The sequence below is a fragment of the Halichoeres trimaculatus genome, unplaced genomic scaffold, assembly GCF_033239565.1.
Source record: "Halichoeres trimaculatus isolate MK-OKI-2021-1 unplaced genomic scaffold, fHalTri1.1 fHalTri1_scaffold_5, whole genome shotgun sequence".
Lineage (NCBI taxonomy): Eukaryota > Metazoa > Chordata > Actinopteri > Labriformes > Labridae > Halichoeres > Halichoeres trimaculatus.
Genome location: NW_027437183.1, coordinates 8,366,482 through 8,388,017, shown reverse-complemented (window position 1 = coordinate 8,388,017; position 21,536 = coordinate 8,366,482). Strand labels below are relative to the sequence as shown.

At 42.9% G+C, this 21,536-nt stretch overlaps 1 protein-coding gene across 2 annotated transcripts; it reads right to left on the bottom strand.

Moving 5' to 3' along the window:
• Window positions 1-30: 30 nt before the first annotated feature.
• LOC141790445 (disabled homolog 2-interacting protein-like) lies at window positions 31-20,979 on the bottom strand. 2 transcript variants are annotated; one of them, XM_074670322.1, is made up of 18 exons: window positions 20,457-20,977; window positions 12,217-12,361; window positions 11,930-12,102; window positions 10,972-11,243; window positions 9,718-9,926; window positions 9,096-9,240; window positions 8,864-9,002; window positions 8,523-8,765; window positions 8,209-8,398; window positions 7,888-8,123; window positions 6,923-7,014; window positions 5,462-5,947; window positions 5,075-5,349; window positions 4,849-4,962; window positions 4,639-4,761; window positions 4,060-4,139; window positions 3,190-3,277; window positions 31-3,093 (listed from the first exon to the last, which is right to left on the bottom strand). In XM_074670322.1, the coding sequence occupies exons 2-18, from the start codon at window positions 12,352-12,354 to the stop codon at window positions 2,923-2,925; spliced, it is 3,174 nt and encodes a 1,057-aa protein (XP_074526423.1). In that variant the 5' UTR covers window positions 12,355-12,361; window positions 20,457-20,977; the 3' UTR covers window positions 31-2,922. The 2 variants fall into 2 exon arrangements, with proteins under 2 accessions (XP_074526423.1, XP_074526422.1); XM_074670321.1 differs by having other exon boundaries at window positions 4,639-4,962; window positions 20,457-20,979.
• Between the last annotated feature and the right edge of the window lie 557 nt (window positions 20,980-21,536).

The following is a 21,536-nucleotide window of genomic DNA, read 5'->3' as shown; positions in this document are numbered from 1 at the left end:
TCACTCATAACCACAGCAACAGTTTGATAGTGTAATAGTTTATTGGAGCATCTCTTTATAAATACTGATGTTGATAAATAACAATAACAGGAACTCTAACGGAGAGTTTCATAAATACAGAAGAACAGAGACAGAAGCCACAGTGAACAGAGCAGAGAGACAGTAGAGTCCGGGATAGTCCAGGAATGTCCAGGAGAGTTCAGAAGAGTCCAGGAAAGTCTAGCCTGTACAGGACAATGTGTGTGTATGTGTGTGCATGTGTGTGTGTGTGTATGTGTTCACAAACTATTCATCACAATTTTAACTTTTTACTGTTTTACAATAAAATCTGATGTTTACATTAAAATCAGTAGAATTCTCTGAAACAACACAAACTAACGTCTAACTCTCTCACATAAATCTCTGAACCAGATCAACTAAATATTCAACGCTACGGAAGCCCAGAGTGGCCAAACACTCATCTCAACCCGTTAAAGGTACGCTCTCCTCGGATGGAGCTACACAAACAGTTTACCCCTGTTTCCAGTCCTTGTGCTTAGCTAGGCTAACCCTCTCTGGGTACGAGACACACAGAGGTGAAGCTGATCAGACTGAGACTGAAGTGTTGGACTGTTCCTTTAAGTCTCAGTCTAAACATGAAAAGTGAGTATATTCAGGAGTTTTAAACCCCAAAATACAAACTGTTGATATGTTTTCTGTTTGGATAAAGATTGACTTTTTTTATCTACACAGACACTGTTAACAACGGAGTCATGTACAGCCACAGTTAACCCCAACAAGAGCCATATATATCCACGGTTAACCCAGCCAGAGGAAAGCCATATGCAGCCAGAGTTACCCAAGTTAGACAAGAGCCAGATACAGCCAGACGTGATCAAGTTAGACCAGAACATAAACAGCTTGGGGAAAGTTGGACGTATCCAGTTGGAAAAATGTGATTTACAGTCACAGTTAAGTTAGTCAACTAACCAGATTACCAGGTCAGACCAGAACCATGCGCAGTTTGAGTTAACCCAGTCAGACTTAAGTCATGTTAATTCAGATATAACCACTCAGACTAGAGTGATATGCAGCCAAAGTTAACCTGGTCACACAACAGCCAAATACATCGAGAATTACACAAGTCCTACAAGACTCATGTACATCTTAAGTAAATCCAGCCAGAGCAATAAAACTGAGTCCATCCAGTCAGACTAAAGCCATGAAAAGGTTCTTAACTTAGTCGTACAACAGCCATGTACGATCAGAGGTAACTCAGTTAAAATGGTGTGATGTAAAAGTTGGATTTAAAGAGGGGTATCATGCTTGTTTCCATTTCAAAAATAAAAAAGTGTTGGATGTTGGGACTAAATCTGGAAAAACTGTGAGGTAAACATGTTGGAGTAATCCCAGGATCAGACTACGGATTTCAAAAAGTCACACAAGAAGTTCACAACAAGGATGCCAAATTTGCTCAACTTGTGACATCACAAATTGGTGAATCTCTGACAAAGAGCACAATAATCTTTACATTTGCACATTTTTTGTTTCCTTTGAGTCTTTACATATCAGATTTGGAACCCAAACATTCAGCAGTATATCATAACTCCTAATTTGAAATGGTATGAATGCAACAGAAGTGGATGATTCTTGAGTGCTGGAGGATGCGTGCTCAAAATGTAGGTGAAAATTTTCAAAGCCACCAATCTCAGAGAAGTAAATCATATGAAGATGCTACAGCGCTAACAGGAAGACAAAATAAAGCCTGAAATGGGCATGATACCCCCCCCCCTTAATCCAAGAGCCACATACAGCCAGAGCTATGCCAGCAGAAACATTTACACTTCAAGATAAAAGGTCAGTTCAGAGCCAAATATAGCTGGAGTTGTCCCAGTCAGACTCAAAGTCTGATTTAGTGCAGTCACAAGAGTGATAAACGACCCGAGTTAGCCCTGAGGCCAGAGCCACACACAGCCAGAGCTGACCCAGTAAGACTAAAGCTATGAAAAGTTGTACGTAGAATGTAAGACAAGAGTGGTATGCAGCCAGAGTTGAATGAGTCATATGAAAGCCATGTACTGCTAGAGTACAGGGCCACATACAGCTCACGATAAGGAAGTGAGGCCAGAGTTTACCCAGTCTTACAAGTGCCAGTTTAAGCCAACCCAGTCACACATGGGCAATTTACAGCCAGCCATTTACAGCATGAGGTAACCTAGTTAGACAAGAGCCATGTAAAGCCAGAGTTAAAGTCATATCGTAACCATATACAGCTAGAGATAACAAATCAGACCAGAGCCATATACATCCAGAGTTAACCCAGTCATTCAAGAGCCATACACAGCCAGAGTCAGCCAAGGCTGGCCAGAGCCACAGAGAGCTGAACCCAGTCAGACAAGACCCATATACCGAGGTCATGATGGGAGCCATGGATGGGTCTGGTAGAGAGACAGTGGTTGGAGTTAGTCCAGCTGGACCAGTCATATACATCGCTGGAGCTCAGCTGTCTGACAAAAGCCAGATACAGGTGGATTGTCCCAGGTGGTCTAGAACTACTTCAAAGACGTGCAGTTTGGTTGTTGGAAGTATCTGGCCCTCATCAGGAAGTCCCAAAACAAAACAGGATATGATGTCAGAATTTGTAAACTGTTCAAAAAGGAAACATGCAAAAACAAAAACAAAAACAAACAAAAAAAGGAACCGAGGGGAAACATTGCAACAGGGGCAGAGTCAGGTCAGTGGTCAGAGGTCAGATCCATCTCTGTAGGAGGTGACAGTTGATTGACAGGTCTGTGGTAACTACTACAGTGTTGATTGGTTCATTTAAAAAAGGGGTGTGTTAAATGAGATAGGCCCGCCTCCTGCTGCCTCTCACACTTCATGCAGATAAGCCCCTCCCCCCTCCCTGCAGTCAAAGCCAATCAGAGCTCAGCAGCCGGTGACTCAGCAGTTACCGGAGTTTCGGAACTCTCCGTTCTCAGTGATCTGCAGCGACGATGTGTTGCTAGGAGACAGGCCATTACGCTGTGATGTCACGGCGTAGCGTTCCTTTAGCTGAGTCAGAGCTGCCATCAGGCGACTGTTCGCTGCATCCAGACTCGCAATCCTCTTCTCCTGAGGGGCGGACACAAGGAGACAGAGTGAGTTTGTTTACTCTGAAATAAACTTTTCAAAGATGAAAACACAAAAGGATCAAACTCAGACAGGTACCTGCGCCTCGATTATCTTTTGCTTGGAGTCGACTACAGCCTGCATATCGGAGTGATCCTTCTTCAGCTCCTCCTCTACCGCCATCAACCTGCAGAGAGGAGAGGTCAGACGAGTGTCCAAACAAACACGTTTAAACAGAAGAAACCAGACATTACTGCTTCTTTACAGTGAGAACAAAACATTTGGAGCTCTGCAGTTTACAGGATACGTAATTTTTTACGTACAAGTGTTGGTTTGTCTGAGGAGTTTGTTTGTAATTATAGAAGTAAAATTGCTGGAAAACCTCATGAAAGGCTCATGTTATAAGAAAACCTTGAATGAATGTGAAGCAGCAGCCTGGTGTTTGCTCCAGCACGTCCTCAACACAGGCTTTATTTCATTCCTCCCACACGAAACTTCCATAGTAGTCAAATATTTACGTGTGAGACTGGTTGTAGTCCCTTTGTGAGCTGTGATACATCAGAGAGAAAGTGAATGTGTGATCATTCAGTCATAAACTCCAAGGAGCACCACGGAGCGTCTCTCTCCCAGAGCTGCTGACAGCGCTGTCAGCCAGACAGTCTATCACACTGGACAGAGCAGGCTGCAGCGTAACTTCATCACTGCCTCATTCAGAAGTGGATTTAGTGGATTTTACCGACGGGTATGTCTGGAGCAGGGAGTGTGGAGTGGCTCTACGGCTGCAGCTTTCGTGCAGGATGCTAACATCATCACAACGTTGTCTGTTTTTATCATTCGTTGTTCTGTCTGTTGCTTATTTCTTTTTTTTTTTAGGATTTTTAAACTTCATATCTTTTTTTGCAATCAGCAAGAAGTATCTGTATTCTGATAAAACCCATCTTTAGTTTGCAGGCAGAAAGGGGTTCAGACCTGCTAATGATGCTGTTCATCTGGAGGTCTTTATCATCCTGCAGCCTCCTCAGTCGGCTCTCCGTATCCTCCAGTCGAGCCTGAAACACACACACACACACACACACAAACATAAAAACACTTTAACAGCATGGTGTTAGTCACATCCTGAATCAGAAAAGCCTGTTTTTAGGTTACCAACAGCATCTAAAATCTGTTTAACAACTAATTTCAACTTTAAGAAATGACTTTACTTAACTTTAACCTCACCTGAAATCAAAGCAAGTGTTTGTGTCTTAATTTTTAGTAAAAATGTCTTAAAAGACTTAGTTTAGTCCAGAAAAATGTCTCTTTTCAAGATATTAAACAAAAATGATGAAGTAAAAAGTTTGCCAATGGGATAAAAAAATCAATTATTACTTAAGTTTCTTGAGAAATTATTTTTATTTCAAGCAACATGACAAGCAAATATGTCTCACTTGTTAAATAATTTACTATTGCCTCGAAAAATTTGCCTTGAAGAGAAAGTTCCTTTCGGCTTCGAAAGCAAAACTTCCAGGTTTTTCATCCTCTTACAGAAATATCAGGTGTGTTCCTCACCTGGTACTCTTGCAGCATCCGTTGGTTCTGCTGATCCTGGACCAGCAGACGGGCCTCACACTCATCCTGCCGTAACGCTGCAACTCGCAACTTTTCCTGCAGCAGCGCAATCTCCTGCTGATACTGCAGACACAAACCGGAAACACAGTGAGAACAAGATAAACCAGTCAGAAAAAAGAGAAACAGGAAGTCATGTGTGAGGAGTCTCACCTTCTCTATGAGGGCATCATCATGGCGGTCTTCCTCAGCCTCACCGTAAGAGGACGCAGAGTTCATGTTGAGCAGCCAGGCTGCAGTACGGTCCAACGCGCAGGGGGAGGGAGCCTGCACACAATCAACACACAAACACAAACATAAACCTGGGTACAGGCTCCTCACCGGTTGTTATGATGCAGACAGTCAGACTGACAGATCACCATAGTAACAGTGCCGTTACCTTGGCAGCAGATCGTTGTTTCTCGGGGCTGTCTCCTTTAGAGGACGAGGACGTCTGTCTCAGCCTCGACTGCCCGCTGCTCGGCCAATCAGGACTCGATGACATCATGCTCCCAGAGGCGGGGCGAGGAGGGTAGGCGGGGCCTCCTGCACCACTCAGCATGCTAGGAGGAGTTCGGCCTCGTGGGGGTCCTGGTGGAGCAGAGGAGGGTGGAGGAGGCTGATCGATGCGTCTCTGAGGGCCTGAGGAGTTCTGACGAGGAGGGGCGGAGCTACCTGAAGAGGAGGAGCAAAAAAAGTGACATCAGAATAAACTCTGAGGGGGTTAAAGTTGCTCTGAGGAGGATGAAGCTGTTACATCACTTCACTTCTTCACATCCTCTTGTACCTGTCAGTGTCTCAGTGAGGGACAGAGCTCGTCTCGAGTATTCTTCTCCACTGCTGCTGCTCGACATGGCCGACATCCTCTCCCCTCTTTCTCCCCTCTCCACCCTCTCACCCCCTCCCAGCCCCACAGACATCTGGGTGAGAAACGCCGGTTTGGCTGCCATTGTATTCCTCTCCTCCGGGTTTCCCTGCGACCCCACTGAGCCGTCAGAGGGCGTGGCATCTGTCTGCGGCCGTGGTGAAGTGGTAGTCATGTGATACACAGGGTTTTGGAAGGAGAGCGGGAGGAGCCCTGTCCTGCGCTGCCATTGGCCGTCATCTAGACCGTCACTGGGAGAGGTGTCCTGCAGGTCGACCAGGGACAGACTGCGGCTCTCGTGGGTCAGCTCTTGCCCCTCTCTCCGGCCGCCGTTGGTCATTTCAAACCCTGCTTCGTGCTCATTAGGCTCTGAGTAGGAGGAGCTGGGAGCTGGGGAGCCTTGAAGACCTGCAGGAAATGTCATGATTACTATGGTTCTACTGTTCATTTAGCAGACCCTTTTGTCAAAAGCAACGTTTAACACAAGCAAGAATTTAGACAGAAGGAAAACCTAGTTAGTGCAACTAAAGTTAACACTGTAAAATATCTAGCCAACAAACCACAATCAACTGCTGCAACAATATACTTCAACCTCCAACAACATTCAGTAATTAATGCTGAAAATTCACTAAGAGCTGAGTCTTAGACCTTCTGACTCATTCTGCCCCTGAGGATAAAGACGAGAAGGGTCAGATTAAGTTCTTAAGTGTTCCCTGAACAGATGAGTTTTCAGACATCTCTTAAAAGTAGAAAGGGACTCTGCAGATCGTATAGAGTTAGGTAATTCATTCCACCATTTGGGCACAACAGAGGAGAAGAGTCTGGCTAGAGATTTGGAGTCGTGCAGGGCTGGGAGCACCAGATGTCCTAGGATACAGAATACAAAATCACGTTGACTCTGACAACAGACCATGCAACTACTCAGTGTTCAGAGTTTGCCACTTGCCACAGAAATATACAAGGTTTAATAAATATATAAGTTGCAGAATTGAATATATTTTCTCATGAAATTATACCAATTCTTTCGTTGCATGTGGTATTTTGTCAAATTTAGAAGATAACAAGAGCCAAAAGTCTCCCCAAAGAGGAGCCAGAGAAACACAAATGAAGGAAAAGTGTTCTGGTCTAAATTGATCGTAACAAAATAAACAGTTATTTTCTCCTCAGGACTAAATCAATCAGAGTGCACTATCTTCACTTCTGATTCTACAGTAACTTTAAACGTTTTGTGCTGAGTGTGTTTACTTCATCCTTTAAGATTCAAAGGTTATGTTGACACGATGAAAACATCACAGATGCTGGCAGTTTTAAATTTAAGGGAGATTTTTTTTATCTAACAGAGATGATTGAAGATGGATTTGGAGGAAAAAAATTGAAGGTCACCTGATGCGGGCTGCAGACTGGATCCTTTAGTGACAAAAAACAAATCTTTGTTCTCTGGAGTCGGGGAAGGAAGTCTGGTGAAATCTACCATGCTGCAAAAACAAGTACACAAACACAGACACACATTCAGAGCCATTTGGAAAAAAATAACAGCAGGAGAAGTTTAAGATGTAATCTGTCATTTTGAGTTCTCTTTTTGAGATATGAACTAGAAAAGCACTCAGAGAGCGCAGACCTCCACCAAGCATAATGTGATTGTCACCAACACTTAAGTCCTGCTTTTATGTTATACTCCCTTTCAGCAGACTGTCTGCTACAATTTGGTGTTAGTTACAGGTTTGTACGATAATTTGTTACCAGTGTTGGAAATTATGATGACCCAGGACATATTTCATATTCCAGATCTTAGTATCCAGAATATTTCCAGGATCTGGATTGAACATTTACATCTGTCAGAAATGATGATGACCTTGTCCTGTATTGTTTTGCAAAGCAATCTGACCATTTATGGTGGAGTTATATACACATATGGTGAAAATGGCCCTTTATCACAATGATAGAGTATCCTTTAAAAAATCCTGGATTCAGACGGTGATCCAGATCACCTCCGAAATTTAATCACTATTCCTTATCCAATTATGAACATTTCCTGAAAATTTCATCAAGATCTGTTTTTTACTTTTTGAGTTATGTTGTTTACAGACAAACAGACTAACTCTCCCCAAAACATAACCTCATTGGCAGAGGTAAATGTGATAACGAGCGGAGAAAATCAGAAAAGACATGATTTATACATCTTTCTCCATAGAGGAAACAGGAAGGAGTTTAAGTCTAATTTGAGTCAGAAGTTGCTCCCACTGAACACTGATTGGTCAGCACTTCCTGGGCTCTTAAACTAACATCTTTTGTTTAAGTGTGAATATAATGTGTTGTAAGTAAACCCTAACAGTACTCCTGTTACTTACCCTCCATCCAGTCCAACGCCGCCCTGCAGGCCCATGGAGGGATTACAGGTTGCCAGAGGAGGTGAGAGGGGTGGGGAAAGAGGGGGCGGAGACATGGGGGGTGGAGACACCACACGCTGAGGCTCTGGAGAGGACACAGACATCCCTCCAGGATGACCCACACCACCTGGGTTGGCCAGAGCTGTTGAGACTTCTCTGAGGATCCGAGGAAGAGGACCCAGCTTCACCAGACATGACTGTAGGGAGACAGAGTGAGACTATGTAAACAATATGTTGGTTTAAAGGTGGTTACACGTAATAAGACCCAGGGTTGGGTTTTACCTGGTCAATCTCAGTCAGCAAGGTGTGCAGGCTGGAGAGTTCCCGGCCCAGGTCGATGTATCCGTCAAAACCAGCGGTGTGGTTCAGACCGTCTGGGTTAGAGATCTCCTGCAAGAAGCGCTGCATGCTGCTCCACTGCCGCTCCACGAAGTCATTCATGAACAGCATGTACTCCTCTTTAGTCCCAAACCTGCATCACGAGCAGGTTACATGCATAGGTGAAGGAAACATACAACAGGTCCAGGTACTTAGACTAAATTGCTTCACATCGAGTAGATAATTACAGCCCCTTCACAGTAAAAGCTCAGACTCACTTGCTGAAGTTGGCGAGGGTCTGGATGACTTTGGCAATGAGGGTTAAGGTTCTTGCAGAGCGCTCGTCAGGGTATTCCTGCATCAGGTCAAACAGTGATGGTGACATCACAGCGGGGCAGAGAAAGCGCAGGAACAAGGAGGCGCTGATGAGGCGCTCGCTGATGTCAGGCCGCCCCCGATTGCCACACTCCTGCCGCCATGATGCAAACACCTCCTTCAGCTCCCGGGGAAAGACCCTGAAGGTTAGTGGGAAAGGAGGTTTTTGTGAATACAGGTGAGAATATAAGTGTGTTTTCAATTTACATACAGTGTGTGCACAGTGGATTTCACGTACCTGAAGGAGTCCAGGATTTTGCAGAAAGCCAGCTCGCAGCACATCCTCAGGTTGGCCTGATGCTCCGCCAGGTCAGAGGTTGCACAACGAGACGGGTCGACCTCACAGTTCTCATCTGACTCATACAGAGCTTTGATGAACTCACCTAAGCACAGACACACACATATGTAAGCAATGAGGCTCTTCTTTGCACTGTGTTGTGTGTGTGTGTAGTTTATAATTTGTGTTGTGTTTGTACCCAGTGCATCCTGCAGGTACTTCTGTCCAATCAGCTTCAAATACTCCTCGATGCTTTTTGTTGCCAGTGTGTTTTCTCTGAAGATCAGCTGGTCATTGTCACGGCAACGATCCACCTCTGACATCATCAGGTCTGTCAGGAAGTCCTGCAATAAGGGTCAAAAGTTGGTTGAAACTGGATTTAAACTTTCAAACGCAGAGGAATCATGTGATCCTGTCTGTGGTCTGCAGATGTATTTAAATTAACTAACGCAGGTTCTGATGAAGGTTAAATTTTGTTCATCCTGGGCGACATCATTTTATTAGATTTTGGCCTCTAACAATATTTAATAGAAATGATTCAAAATTTGGGTGAAACTTCAGGAAATGCTTTTATTTTGCAGGTTGTAGTGTATGTTTTTGTTGGTTGGGTCTTTCTGTGGGTGAGAAGCACTGTAGATGCAGCTTTTTATGATGGGTGGGACAATGTAGTTTGACTGGTAACCCAGTGCAGTGATGTATTTGAGGCTTTTATTTTGAAAATAACAGGATTTAGGTTTATTTGTTGGATGTCGTAAAAACCAGAGGGTGAGATATTTATTCCTGGTGTGACTAAGTGTAGTTGGTGTAGTTTGTGTTGTTACCTTGGCCTTTCCAGTGCTGTGCAGAATGTGGACGAGCGCAGCAGCCAGCTCCTCTTTAGCTCTCAGGCTGATGGAGGCCTCCAGAGTGTTACAGAGCAGCAGGTAGTTGGAGCTTATGTACTCAGCGAACTCTTTGTACTGCTCCATCGGCAGGATGACAATACTCTGATATCGAGCTTTGATTCGGACTGTCGGCACTGACGACTTACCTGGAAATGACAAAACAAGACAGAAAAACCTGTCAGCTTCACTGATTTATCTTTACTGCTTCAACCAACAGAGAGCTGCTGCCAGAGTTCTTATTGAGACCAAGAAAGCAGAACAAGTTACATCAGAACTCATATCTCTACTCGAGCATCCCCTTTAATAAAGCACCAAATGGGCTAAAATACTTCTCTGCTCACTGCTTATGATTCAGACCCCTGAGGTCCTTCAGGATGAGGAAACTTTCAGTGTTTATGCTCCTTAGCTGTGGAAGAAGATCTTGGAGATGTATCAGCCAGTTCAGTCTTCTGTGAGAGATTTTAAAACCCTTTACCTTACAGCTGCATTCTCATGTGTTCATTCACCTGATCTATTCAGTTCTCTTAATTTCATTGCTGTTTAATGAAGTTATATTCTAATAGTGCTGTCAAATTAATGTGATTAATGTGAGTCTCTAATTTAACATATATCATATAGCTGCTTTCAAAATCTGATGAAAATGTGAGCCGTACATATAAATAATAAATGTGGCTGGGTTTCATTTTTCCACACTATCTCTTTTCAGTTTATTTCTCTATCCACTGTCCTTCCTCTAAATAACCAAGGCTCAAGGACCCAAAAGTAAAACTATGAAAAAAAACCCCCATAAACCTGGAAATTTATTTTTTTGTTTGCTTAGATATAGGCCCCATTCACTGCAGTTCCAAATATAACCAGATGAAAGAAGAGCAGCTGATGAAAACAGTCTGTGTCGCCTTAAGTCATCACTAAAGAGTTTTCTTACAGCAGCATGAGAGCTTTCAAAGCCACAGTTTTGTCCCTCAGATTCATTAAAGGTTTTTATTTCTTTGGTTTTTGCAGACTTGATTCACATTTTTAAAGAAAAGCACAACTGTGGTGAAAAGAAAACCACCACTGCAAATGTCCTGACAGGTCACACAGCTGTCCAAAGAAAAGATGTGAAACATAATCAGATTATTAGTCAGAGCAAAATGTTCACATTGCATTACTTTCTAAAAGCCTTCATTAAAGAGAGCTTTAGCCACTTACTCCTGATGGTACTGGGCGTGCTCAGTGTGTACCACTTCTCCACCAGCTGTCTGCCCGTCACTGTGGCGACAGGGATGTTGACCAGCCCGACGTAGCTGCTCTTGTCCTTCTTCCTCTTCCTGTCGGTGTCTTTGTAGAGATGGAGGGTGATGGCGTTGATGGACGGCAGGCTGCTGAAGTCAAAACGCTCGCCCCAAAAGATGTTGTCAGTCTTCAGCTTGCATGACGTCCGAGCGTAGAGACTGTCATCCAGACACAGTTCGCAGAAGTACCTGAGACACAAACACTGGGGTTAGCACACGCTGGAGTCCAGACTCAGCTGAGAGGAAATCAATGCAAGTGTTTCAGTCTTATTTCTTAGAAAAAATTGTGATATGAAGGAGAAAAAAGAAGGCTGAACTACTTCAAAATCAATCAACTGGGTAAGAACATTTTTCTTATTGATTTCTTAAAATAAAATTGTTTCAATGCCAGAAACTTAACCACTTCCTCTTTACAAGAAATTCAAGCATCATTTTTGTCCATCACGATCTTGAAATGCAACATATTTCTGGACTTTTTGAGTGAATGTGGCTCATATTAGGTGCAATAAGACAATTTTACCAGAATTTCTGACTCCATCACATGCTACAATTTCAGTTTTGCAGAGTGGTCTGCCAAAACTAAAGGTAGGCTGGTGAAAATTTAAGCTGGCAACCTGGGCAGCAGGTAGGAGTAGTAGATGGAGATAATTGGGATAATTTTTCAAATTTTTCATAACCACTGATTTTGAATAATCACAGCAGCATTTAAAAGGGAATGTTTGTATCTTATCCTCCTCCGGAGGAAAAACCACAGAAGGCATGTCATCACTTTTATCAAGTGGAAAGGCAGTTTGACAGGTGTCAGTGAAGCACCTTCACCACCTGTAATTATGTGCTGTGAGGGTACAGGTGTCCAATGCAGCTCAATACTTCACCTTTTCTTTGCAGGAAGGTCTTTGGCCTCAATCACCCACACTGTCAGAACATTCTCCAGCCTCCTGCTGTTGTCTTTGTTGGGATGAACGGCTCGTCTCAGGTTCTCCATCCATTTATCCCTCTCTGCCGCAGAGCGACATGAGAAACACTTTGTTCCTGTTGTGGTTGTTACCTAGAAGACACAGGTTTGGATGTCATTATCACAGGAAACGCTGGGAAGGTCAAGTGCTTGTGCGTGTGCATGTGTGTGTGTTTGTGTATGTGTGTGTGTGTTAATGGGTGTCACCTCAAAGCAGTAGTCCTGTCCCAGCAGGGAGGAGTGGACTGGTTTGATGATCACTGATTGGTCCATCCTGAGCTCCAGAGATGAAACACAGCCGGCGCTAAGTAAGGACTCCTGGCTACCACAGCGCAGCCGCCGCATCACACACCTGAAACAACAGGTAACAGGTAACTCTGAGGGTTCTACACGCAGCCATGTGTTCAGATTAGTGTTGTCAGGTGATTAAAAAATTAATCTAATTAACTACAGTATTTGAAATTAATTAATTTGATTAATCACATTTTAATCTCATATCTGCTTAAGGTCCCCAAATAAAGAATTTGAATTCTAGGACATTGCAAAATTGTAGTGCATGACTAATCAGATAAATACACGAAGAAAATACGATTTGTAAATCCACAATTTTAATAACTCGATTGCAACTGTTTGCTGCATCTATAGAAGTAAATTATGTTTTTTCAGCTGGATCTGGTGGAGCTTGTTAATCAGAATCATGCTTGTAAACTACTGTGGGTGAGAGCGGTGCGCTCTTTGGATGAGAGCTCAGCATGGATATGAGGAGAAGATGTGAGATGACAGAGATATAGCGAGACACTGCAAGTCAGAAAAGTTCAGGCAGCTCACACTCCAACTGAGAATGTGTTGCGGTAGTTCAGACAGAAAGAGCGGCGCAATAGTGAGAAAAGACAACAGAGATCATGGAGAGGATCAAAGGATCAAGCGCCCAAGATGAATTCGATCAAAAAAAAAAAAATAGTTTTGATTATCTTTTGGATCAAAAACAGGAAGAGAGACTTAAAAGAAGAGAGTCCACTCTTCTTAGGTAGTTGTGGTGTTTACATAGTCAAAGAAAAAAATATTATTTGAGTCTTGAAAGTTTGTTCAAGGTATGCTGCCTATGAGTTAATAACGTTAATTTTTCTAACATATTAGTTTGTGGTTTAATCAGTTAATCTAATGTATGCATTAAAGTGACAGCCCTAGTTCAGACCCCCCCCCCCCCCCCCCCCCCCCCCCCCCCCCCAGAGGAGCACTCTTTTACCTTTTTTTGCTGAGTCTTAGTTTTCACTAACAGTAAGTTACAAAAAGGCTTCACTCTGGCTTGCATCAGCGGTTTGACCCCGAGAAAGAAACCTATTTTTCTTTGGATATTTTCTTAATTAATGGGTCTAAGCTTACCTAAGTAAGTACCATAAAGCAGACAAAAATAAAAATGCGATCAGTGCTCCAAAAGAAAAGGAAAGAGCTTTTAAATATGCTTATTTGTGTGTGTGGAGGTGAGATTAATTCTAATGCACTGTGGGACATCAGGAACTGATTGGCACTGGTGACGTGGCTTCAAGCTGGTTTGACACTAAAGTTAAGATTTTGATCAGGGTTGGTATTTTTAGCCGCACTTGCATGCAGGTTTCTGTTTATAGAGACTGATAAATTGTTGTCTAATCATTACTGATGGCAGTTGGGATGTCCGTATCAGCTAAGATTGATTGCTGTCAAACAAAAAAACCCTCATCACTCCACATGGCCGGCTACTCTGATCCAACTATGATTGCAAAAAGAGTGTGTTTGGCTTATGTGTCTGGTCAGTGAAAGACTGTTTGGATACATCTTCTACCAACTCATGGAAAACTAAACTGTCTTTTATCCACGATCAAACACACAACACACAGTGGATGATACCCAGAGACAAAAGTGTTGCTCAGTTTTGGAACAGTCCCAGGTGTTCTTTAAGTCAGGAAGTCTGTAGAGATATCCTCTTTCTTAAAAGTCAGAAGACAAGCAGGTGTCAATGGAAGCTGGCAAAGTGAAGCTACAAAGTGATGCCAAACATTTGTTTCTGGACAGACATCACTGGAAGCAAACCAAAGCAAAACCAGCTGCAACTCTTTCCATCGCTCCGATAAGGCCATAAAATATGCATTTGTTTTATCATTCAACTCTCCTCTCTGCTTCTCCATCTATCGGAAAGTTAAAACATAAAACTCTACATTTCTCAGCAGATATCCTGAGCAGAAAGGAGCCCAGTTCAATGACAGAAAACAGAGCTAAAGTACAAAGGTGGTTTAAAGCATCTCCAACTCTGACGTCAATGAAGACACAGGGGTTCAGGAGTGGACAGGGGGGTTGAGGCATGACTGAGCAAGAAGGAGGCTGAGCGTCAGTCTGCACTCTCTTCAAAAGGTCTGAGATAAAGAGCAGGACTAAAACCAAACCAGGACCTGGACAGAGAGAGTTAAACATTCTTTTGGCATAAAATCAAAGTCTGTCGCCACTAGTGTCAAAATACAGCTCCCCGTACGGGCCGGCTTCAGCATAAGGCATTGGCTCCTCCCCCTCCATGTTAAACTGTAAAATCAAAATACAAAATCTTAAACATTTTCTACCATTAAAGTTAGCTCTTATCATGATAATCTATGGCCACAGGTAGGGATGAAAAATTTTGGAAAATAATCTTATTGTAATTTTCTTGGACCAACGTTGCAATGCGACTTAGCATGTCTTGTTTTTGGGGGCAGGGACACAAGCAATGAATCATTCTATAGTATGACCAACACAACATTTTGACTTTTGCTTTTTTTACAGAAGGAAGAATGAGTACAAGTTTATATATTTCCTTTTATTAATTGCAGCCTTTTCGATTTGATAATTGCATTCTCTTACATTGACATGTTAGTTTCACTTCCACTAATTGTTCAGCCCTAGCCACATGTTCAATTTATCAGATATAAAAAAAAAGATTTTAACCTTATAACTGACAGCTTGGTTTACAAAAGCAGCCATCTGGCCCATTTCTGCCATGGACCATACAAATCTCAAACATTTTTTATAAGTAACTTAAAACATGTGACCTAAATACTGTACATCCAGCAGCCGATGCTGCAGATTTTGGCTGCAAATGCACCACATGTCAAAGCCTGATGCTGGTGATGTTTTGGTTTCTCTTCACGCAAAGTGAAGAGGTGGAAATGTATTACCCGTCTTCAGAGACAGTCTGTGTTTTAAATTCACTTAAAACAAAATGAAGCAAGGGATAGCTGACACTTAGCTGAGGCGTGTAATCAAACCATACTTAAAGGCTACCAGAACATTTATCTATAGGTTTTGGATCCTGTTTTCTGTGGTGATGGTCAGCTTGATTATTTTGGGGCTTTGAGCAGTTTTGTTGCAGCATGAATTGCACCACTAGCTGGCACCTCCTCTAGTGTTTAGAGTAACAGGATCCAGAGCAACCTTGTCTCAAGAATATAAGACAATGTGGAAGTGCTAAAATCTGCTGTTTCTTGAGTGTTCGCTTGAGGCTGGCTAGCGGAAGCGGAAGTCACACCAAGCCAAAAAAAGCCATTTTCAAAGCAGAAATTAATCTATTTACAGCCTGGTTTAAAAAACGTCTCCTGTCTGAGTCGCTAATTTTACTACCGGCTCCCACTGTACGGGGGGTGAATTTTTTTCTTACTTGGCCGTTCAAAGGATATCAAGATCGCGAGCTGCCCCAATAGGAGGCACAGCTGAGGGTCACATGACCGACAGGCGCCCTATGGCTGTACGCGAAACCGTTGCCACTACCAACATGGCCACTTTAGCCCATGTGCTTCATTTTCCGTTTTAGAAACACACGGGTGACGTCGGTGAGACTACGTCCATGTTTTGTTTTATACAGTCTTTGATCCAGAGTAATTTCTCCGCAGGATCATGAAGAACGAAGACTACAAGCTCAAAAAATGAAAGTTTTTTGGGGCTAAGACCTCTGCAGTCCTCTTCTCTGTTCTGCTTCGGGCTACTTGCTCTGGGCATGAGCTGCTAACCAGTATACATACCAGAATATCACACAAAACTATCAGATGAATCTTAGATGAAAGAGAAGTAGCATAATAAGGAAGAATGGTAAAATCATCATGTCTCTGATCCTGGTGCATCCTCAAGTTTTTAAACTCTACATGGTGAGTTTGACAAAGTAACATGAGTGTGGTGTCAAAACTCTTAATGAATGTTTTCTGAATGTAGCTGCAGATCTGAAAACCCTATCCAGTTTCCCACAAAAGAGTCTAGGTTAAGTCTGGTCTGGTTCGCAGACACACATCCTTAGAGGCTTTTATTCCCCAGCTCTTCGGTTTTTTTTTCTTTATACAAGGATAATCACTGACAGGTTTCGGATCAGCCTCAAGCAACTTAAGTAAACAGGTTGTAATGCCTCTTCAGAGTGCAGAGGACTCAGATGGATGAAAGAAAGATGCAGAAAACACTGATGTTTAGTATGCAGAGATCTCAGTGTTTGCAAAGTGCTGTGAAGAAACTGCGAGCGAATAAAGAGAAGCTTCAAGAAAAATTGTCTCTCATGTTGAGTGTACAATTCAAAGACACTCACTACATTCAGGACATTTTTGCATACAGCTAGGGAGTTCATTCGCCATGAGACAGTCTGGTTCACAGACAGTGAGCATGGATTTAAAATTTACACAGCACCTTTTTTGCTCCTGCAACACCACGAGGGCCTGATTCACAGAAGGATTGGATGGTCTTAGTGACAGCTGAATCTGTGCAAATAAAACAATGAGACTCATTTACAAAGGATGGCATACTGTACGATGATTGTGCTGCAGAGCAAATATTGACTCTGTGCCTTGTGCTGTTTTACAAACATGTAAATGAGAAGTTATGCAGCAGTTTATGGCACAATACACCGTTTTCTATGACGCCTAATTCACAAACACCGGGGCTAACGGTTAGAGTAAAATATTTGTTGTTAGTAACTGTGCTGTGGTATTTTTAAGTAATGTCATGCACAAACTTTTGCAGTGATCATGACAATAATCCCACCTCTGGGTGACCTAAAAGTAATAAATTTGTACATTTAATATCACTTTGACATCCCCATTATTAAAGTAATCAGTCTGAGGCTGTCTGTGTCAGTCCCAGCAGACACTGTCTGTGCCGTTACGCACAACAGGGTGCCTTTTTTATGAGTGTGAGTCTGTGTGTGTGTGTTTTCGCAAATCCAAACAAGCTGCTCTATGCGAGCTCGCTCCAAAAAGTAAGCAGGATGTAAACTGTGAAATTTGTACTGCATCTGTCGTTACTGACAGAGGATGAAGAGGAGAGTGCACGGCAGCGCTGCAGAACTTTGTGGGCGTTTTTACACTCGAGCATCATTAGGGAAATAATCATTGTGGATTGGACCTTGAGACGGAGCAGATAGATAGATCTTGGTGCTACTGGCAACAACATTTGATTCTCAGTTTATTCCTCACAGAAATTATACCAGACAGATCTGTGTGGTTTGGTGTAAAAGGAAAGAAGCTGATGAACAGCAGAGTTTGGATGTAGCATGATAGTGAATAATCAAGCTTAAAAAAGGTGAAATTTCCACAAAGAGTCCATATCTGAATGAAAACAAGCTGTTCAAACTGTTTCTGGATCTTGACAGCCAGGATATCTCATTCTGTGCTTCATAAACTGACATCCAAGTAGAAAAATCATGCCACCAGAGACTGTGGACATTTGATATTTGAGCTTTTTATGGAGGAGCTGAGGCTCAGTGGTTGAGTCGCTCGTCTCTCAGACTGAAAGTTGCTGGTTTGACTCCAGCTCCACAGTCTGCATATCTATCTGCCTTTAAGCAAAACAGAATTTCTGTGAACAGCATCCCCCGCGATGTGTGGATGCATTTGTTCTGGTTTACTTGTTACGGTTGCCTCTTTTACATAGCTTCATCTTGTGTGCTGAGGTATCAGTGTTGTTGTGCAACACTCCACCAAAACACTAGTTGGCAGTGGGATTTCAATGCCAGTGATATCGCTAGTTGCAAGCAGTCACCCCCAACTGTGAGACATGAAGACACGCAGAAGTGCTAAAAGAGAAGTGCTTAAAGATTCCACTTGATGTTGGTTGCAGAAACACCAGAAATCATAAACACGCCAAGCCCAAAAAGAGGATCTTTACAGCAAAAATAAAAAATTTTACAGCCTGGTTATAAAAATAAATGGACTGATTTTGCTTTCTGGATATGTACGCAGGATGATTTATTTCAACTTGTTATTTTTGTGGTTTTTAAAATGATGAGTTTTGCCCATAGACTGTGTAAAACATGGACATGGTCTCCGTGACATCACCCGTTTGTTCCTGATGCAGTGAAATGAAGCGAATTCGCGGACATAGTCACACTGGATATGATGCCGGCTGCGAGGTTCCAATCGAACAGCTACAGGGCCCTCGTCAGTCACCTGAGCTGAGCTGTGTCTCTGATTGGACAATCCAACGATCCTAACATCTTCTAAACTGCAGAGTTAGAAAAACTTTTACCTACAGTTAGTGGAGCGGATAAGTGAAAAAATCGTTCACATGATGATGCAAGCATGAAATTTGGCACAAATACTCTCTAAGGGACACTCTTTTGAAATAAAACGTTAGACACGCCAAAATTCAAGATGGGACCATTTTTAAAGATGGACGCCATTTCTATCAGACGATTCTTATTTCAAAAGTTCAAATGGTGATGCAAGTATGACATTTGGTATAGATAGCTGGCGTGCAGTGTGTGCCGTTAGTAAAATCAGGGTTTTAGACCCAAGCAGTTTTTTTAACCAGACTGTTATTATGTTTTTTAATGCCGTAAAAGTCTGTTATTCTGCAAACTGGCATAAGATTATCATGGAATGTTATGATATAATAACATTGTATTTCTTATGAATAATAAGAAAGGACCCTACGAATTGTGTCTTCTTTGTACTTGTACAAATTATTTTGTTTACAGTACTTGTGACGGACATGTGTAGACCAATGTTGCGCTGAGCTTTTTGTGTATTCTGTGTGTTCTGTTGTTGGTTGTTTATGAAAAAAAGAAAAAAGGCAATAAACATATCTGTTTAAAAAAAAAAAAGGCTGTTATTCTGGCTAGATGTGGACGTGATTTCCGGTCTTTCTGCAGCCAGCCTCAAGCGGAGTCTTGATGAACAGCAACTTTTAATACTTCTGCATAGCCTTCATTTTTCTAAACCTGATGCTGCCCTTTGGTTTTGCCCATATAAAGGAATGGCTGAAGATCCGCCTCTTAACCGCAGCTGAACTTGAACAAAGCTAGGTTTAGTTCGGCATTTTTAATGGCCGCCAACAAAAGTCTGTTTGATAAGCAAGTAGGTGACGCACAGACACTTAAAAACATGGGGAATATGATGAAAATTGGAAGACCAGTCACAAAGCATGCTCTTTACATTGCTTTGATATGTGATGATGTTTTTGAGAAGATGTATGACAGACTACACACTGAGGCTTTGGTGTTGGTACAAGGCTTCGTAAACGTTTGGCGTAGACCAGCATGATGCTAATCCAGCACATCCAGGGTTTACAGATTCTGCTTGGTAACAAAAGCTCGGATGCAGATAAATGTCGTCTTTTTCCCCAACGAAGCTGTAACTCATGTGTGCTCAGTTATTAGGCTCAGTCATCTTCAGACACAAAATTTGGCGTAGAAATGGTTGTCCTACCAGTGTTAATCAGCCGTTCAACCATTGATAACTGATGGTGCACAACTTTTTTCTCAACTGTAACATCACAGCTTGAGGAGCCAAAGATTTTTCTACTTTAAAAAATAAAACAATGCTGTGTTTACGCAGCTGAATTACCAACATGTCAACAATAATCTGTGTAATTTTGAGGGTGAATAATAAACCAGCGGGTTTCAGAAACAGAAACAGAAGCAACTCTCCACACAGGAAGGGGATCAGAGGGTACGGGGTGGTCAGCTGCGACCTCTGACCCCTGCAGACACTCACACGCCTGAACAATCCTGACATGAAAAGGATGATCCACCACGCTTCCTTCGTTAGCTCGTTATCTCTCATCTTTATCTAGAGGAGCTGCTTAACGTTAGCTGCTTACTGAGCTTATTCTTCAGGGAAGTCTGTGTGTGCATGAGCGTGTGTGTGAGTATGTGTGTGTGTGCAGTGGCTTAACCTTGTTTAGCTTAACATGTTGGCTAACAGCGTGTGCTTTGCCTAGCCACATGCTAGCCTACCAGGCTAGCTGTGTGCAGACTGAAGCCAGGCTAGCACAGACAGACAGAAACGCAGCATGCATGGTCATGCAAATCAGGTAGAAGACGCCACTGAGCCCCCCCAAACACATGCACACACACACACACATACACACAACACACACACACAGCAGCTTCACTGCAGCACACTCATCCATTCAGACAAACAGAGGACAAAGGCTGTTAATGCGTGCAGAGGATCAGTGCAGATACTCACCGAGCATCCTGTGAATGCTGAGGAGGAGGAGGTGGAGGAGGAGGAGGAGGAGGAGAGGGGGGTTATGGTTTCATGTTCTCCTTCAGCAGCGAGCAGGAGGAGCAGGAGGAGAGAGGAGGAAAGATGGAGAGCCTGCTGATCCTGATGCTGTTTGGTTGAAATGCTGATACCTGTCTGTCTGTCTGTCTCACTGTCTGTCTGTCTGTTAGCTTCCTGCTACTGATGCTACACGGCTTCAGCAGCTACAGCCCTCTCTCTCCTCTCTGTCTCTATGTGACTCGACCGCCCTCTCCGTCAGCAGTGGCCCCTCCCCTGCAGTGAGGCTGCCCTACTTCCTTTCTCCTCTTCCCCTCTCCTCCTCATCTTCTTTACTCTCTCCTCTTTTCATCCCTTCTCTCCTCATACCTTCACCTTCCCCTTTCTCATCTCCTCTCCTTTCCTCTCCTGTCTTTTCCTCCCTCCTCTCCTCCCCCTGTCTCCCCTATTGTATCAGTGTTACTAGCCCCCCTCTCCCTTTTTCTTCTTTAATCCCCTCCTCCCCCTCACCAATTGTCAGTGTATGGCTGATATAGACTGAATCCCTGTGATGTCGCCCTAACAACAGTCACTTCCGGGTAGACACCTGGTGGAGCTGAAACATGGTCTATGGAGATTAAATTATACCTGTTCGTTAATGAAGTCAATAAAATCACGACTATTACCTTTAAAGGGAACACAACTATGGTTCAAATTCTCCTCTGAACCACAGAGAAACAAACTACAGCCTTGTTTGTGCAAAAGAAAAACAAAGAGAGATGCACATCTTCAAGCCTCATGTGTGATTTGATCTCCGACCATGTGTTAAACTATGTGTTAAACCGAGGGCTGTCAGCCACCCTCAGAATAACCTCTAAACGGATGTGTTTCAGCTGCAGAATGAATGAAGACTGTAAGTTTTAGCTAAGACAAACTAAAACTGGACATTGGCCTTTATCTTGCAAATGATGGTGAAAAAATGTGAAAATCTGTTGGACTGTCTTCATTGTCTGTGACTTAATCAGATCATCACAGCAGGCCCTCCAATAAAGTCTATCAACATGA

Bases quoted from the DNA above. Each gene is read 5' to 3' on its own strand.
- LOC141790445 (XM_074670321.1), bottom strand. From the start codon at position 12,354: ATGCGGCGGCTGCGCTGTGGTAGCCAGGAGTCCTTACTTAGCGCCGGC. The intron at 8,124-8,208 runs GTAAAACCCAAC...GTCTCCCTACAG, and splicing joins TGCTGACTGAGATTGACCAG to TCATGTCTGGTGAAGCTGGG. The intron at 4,140-4,638 runs GTGAGGAACACA...TGTGTGTTTCAG, and splicing joins GGATGCTGCAAGAGTACCAG to GCTCGACTGGAGGATACGGA.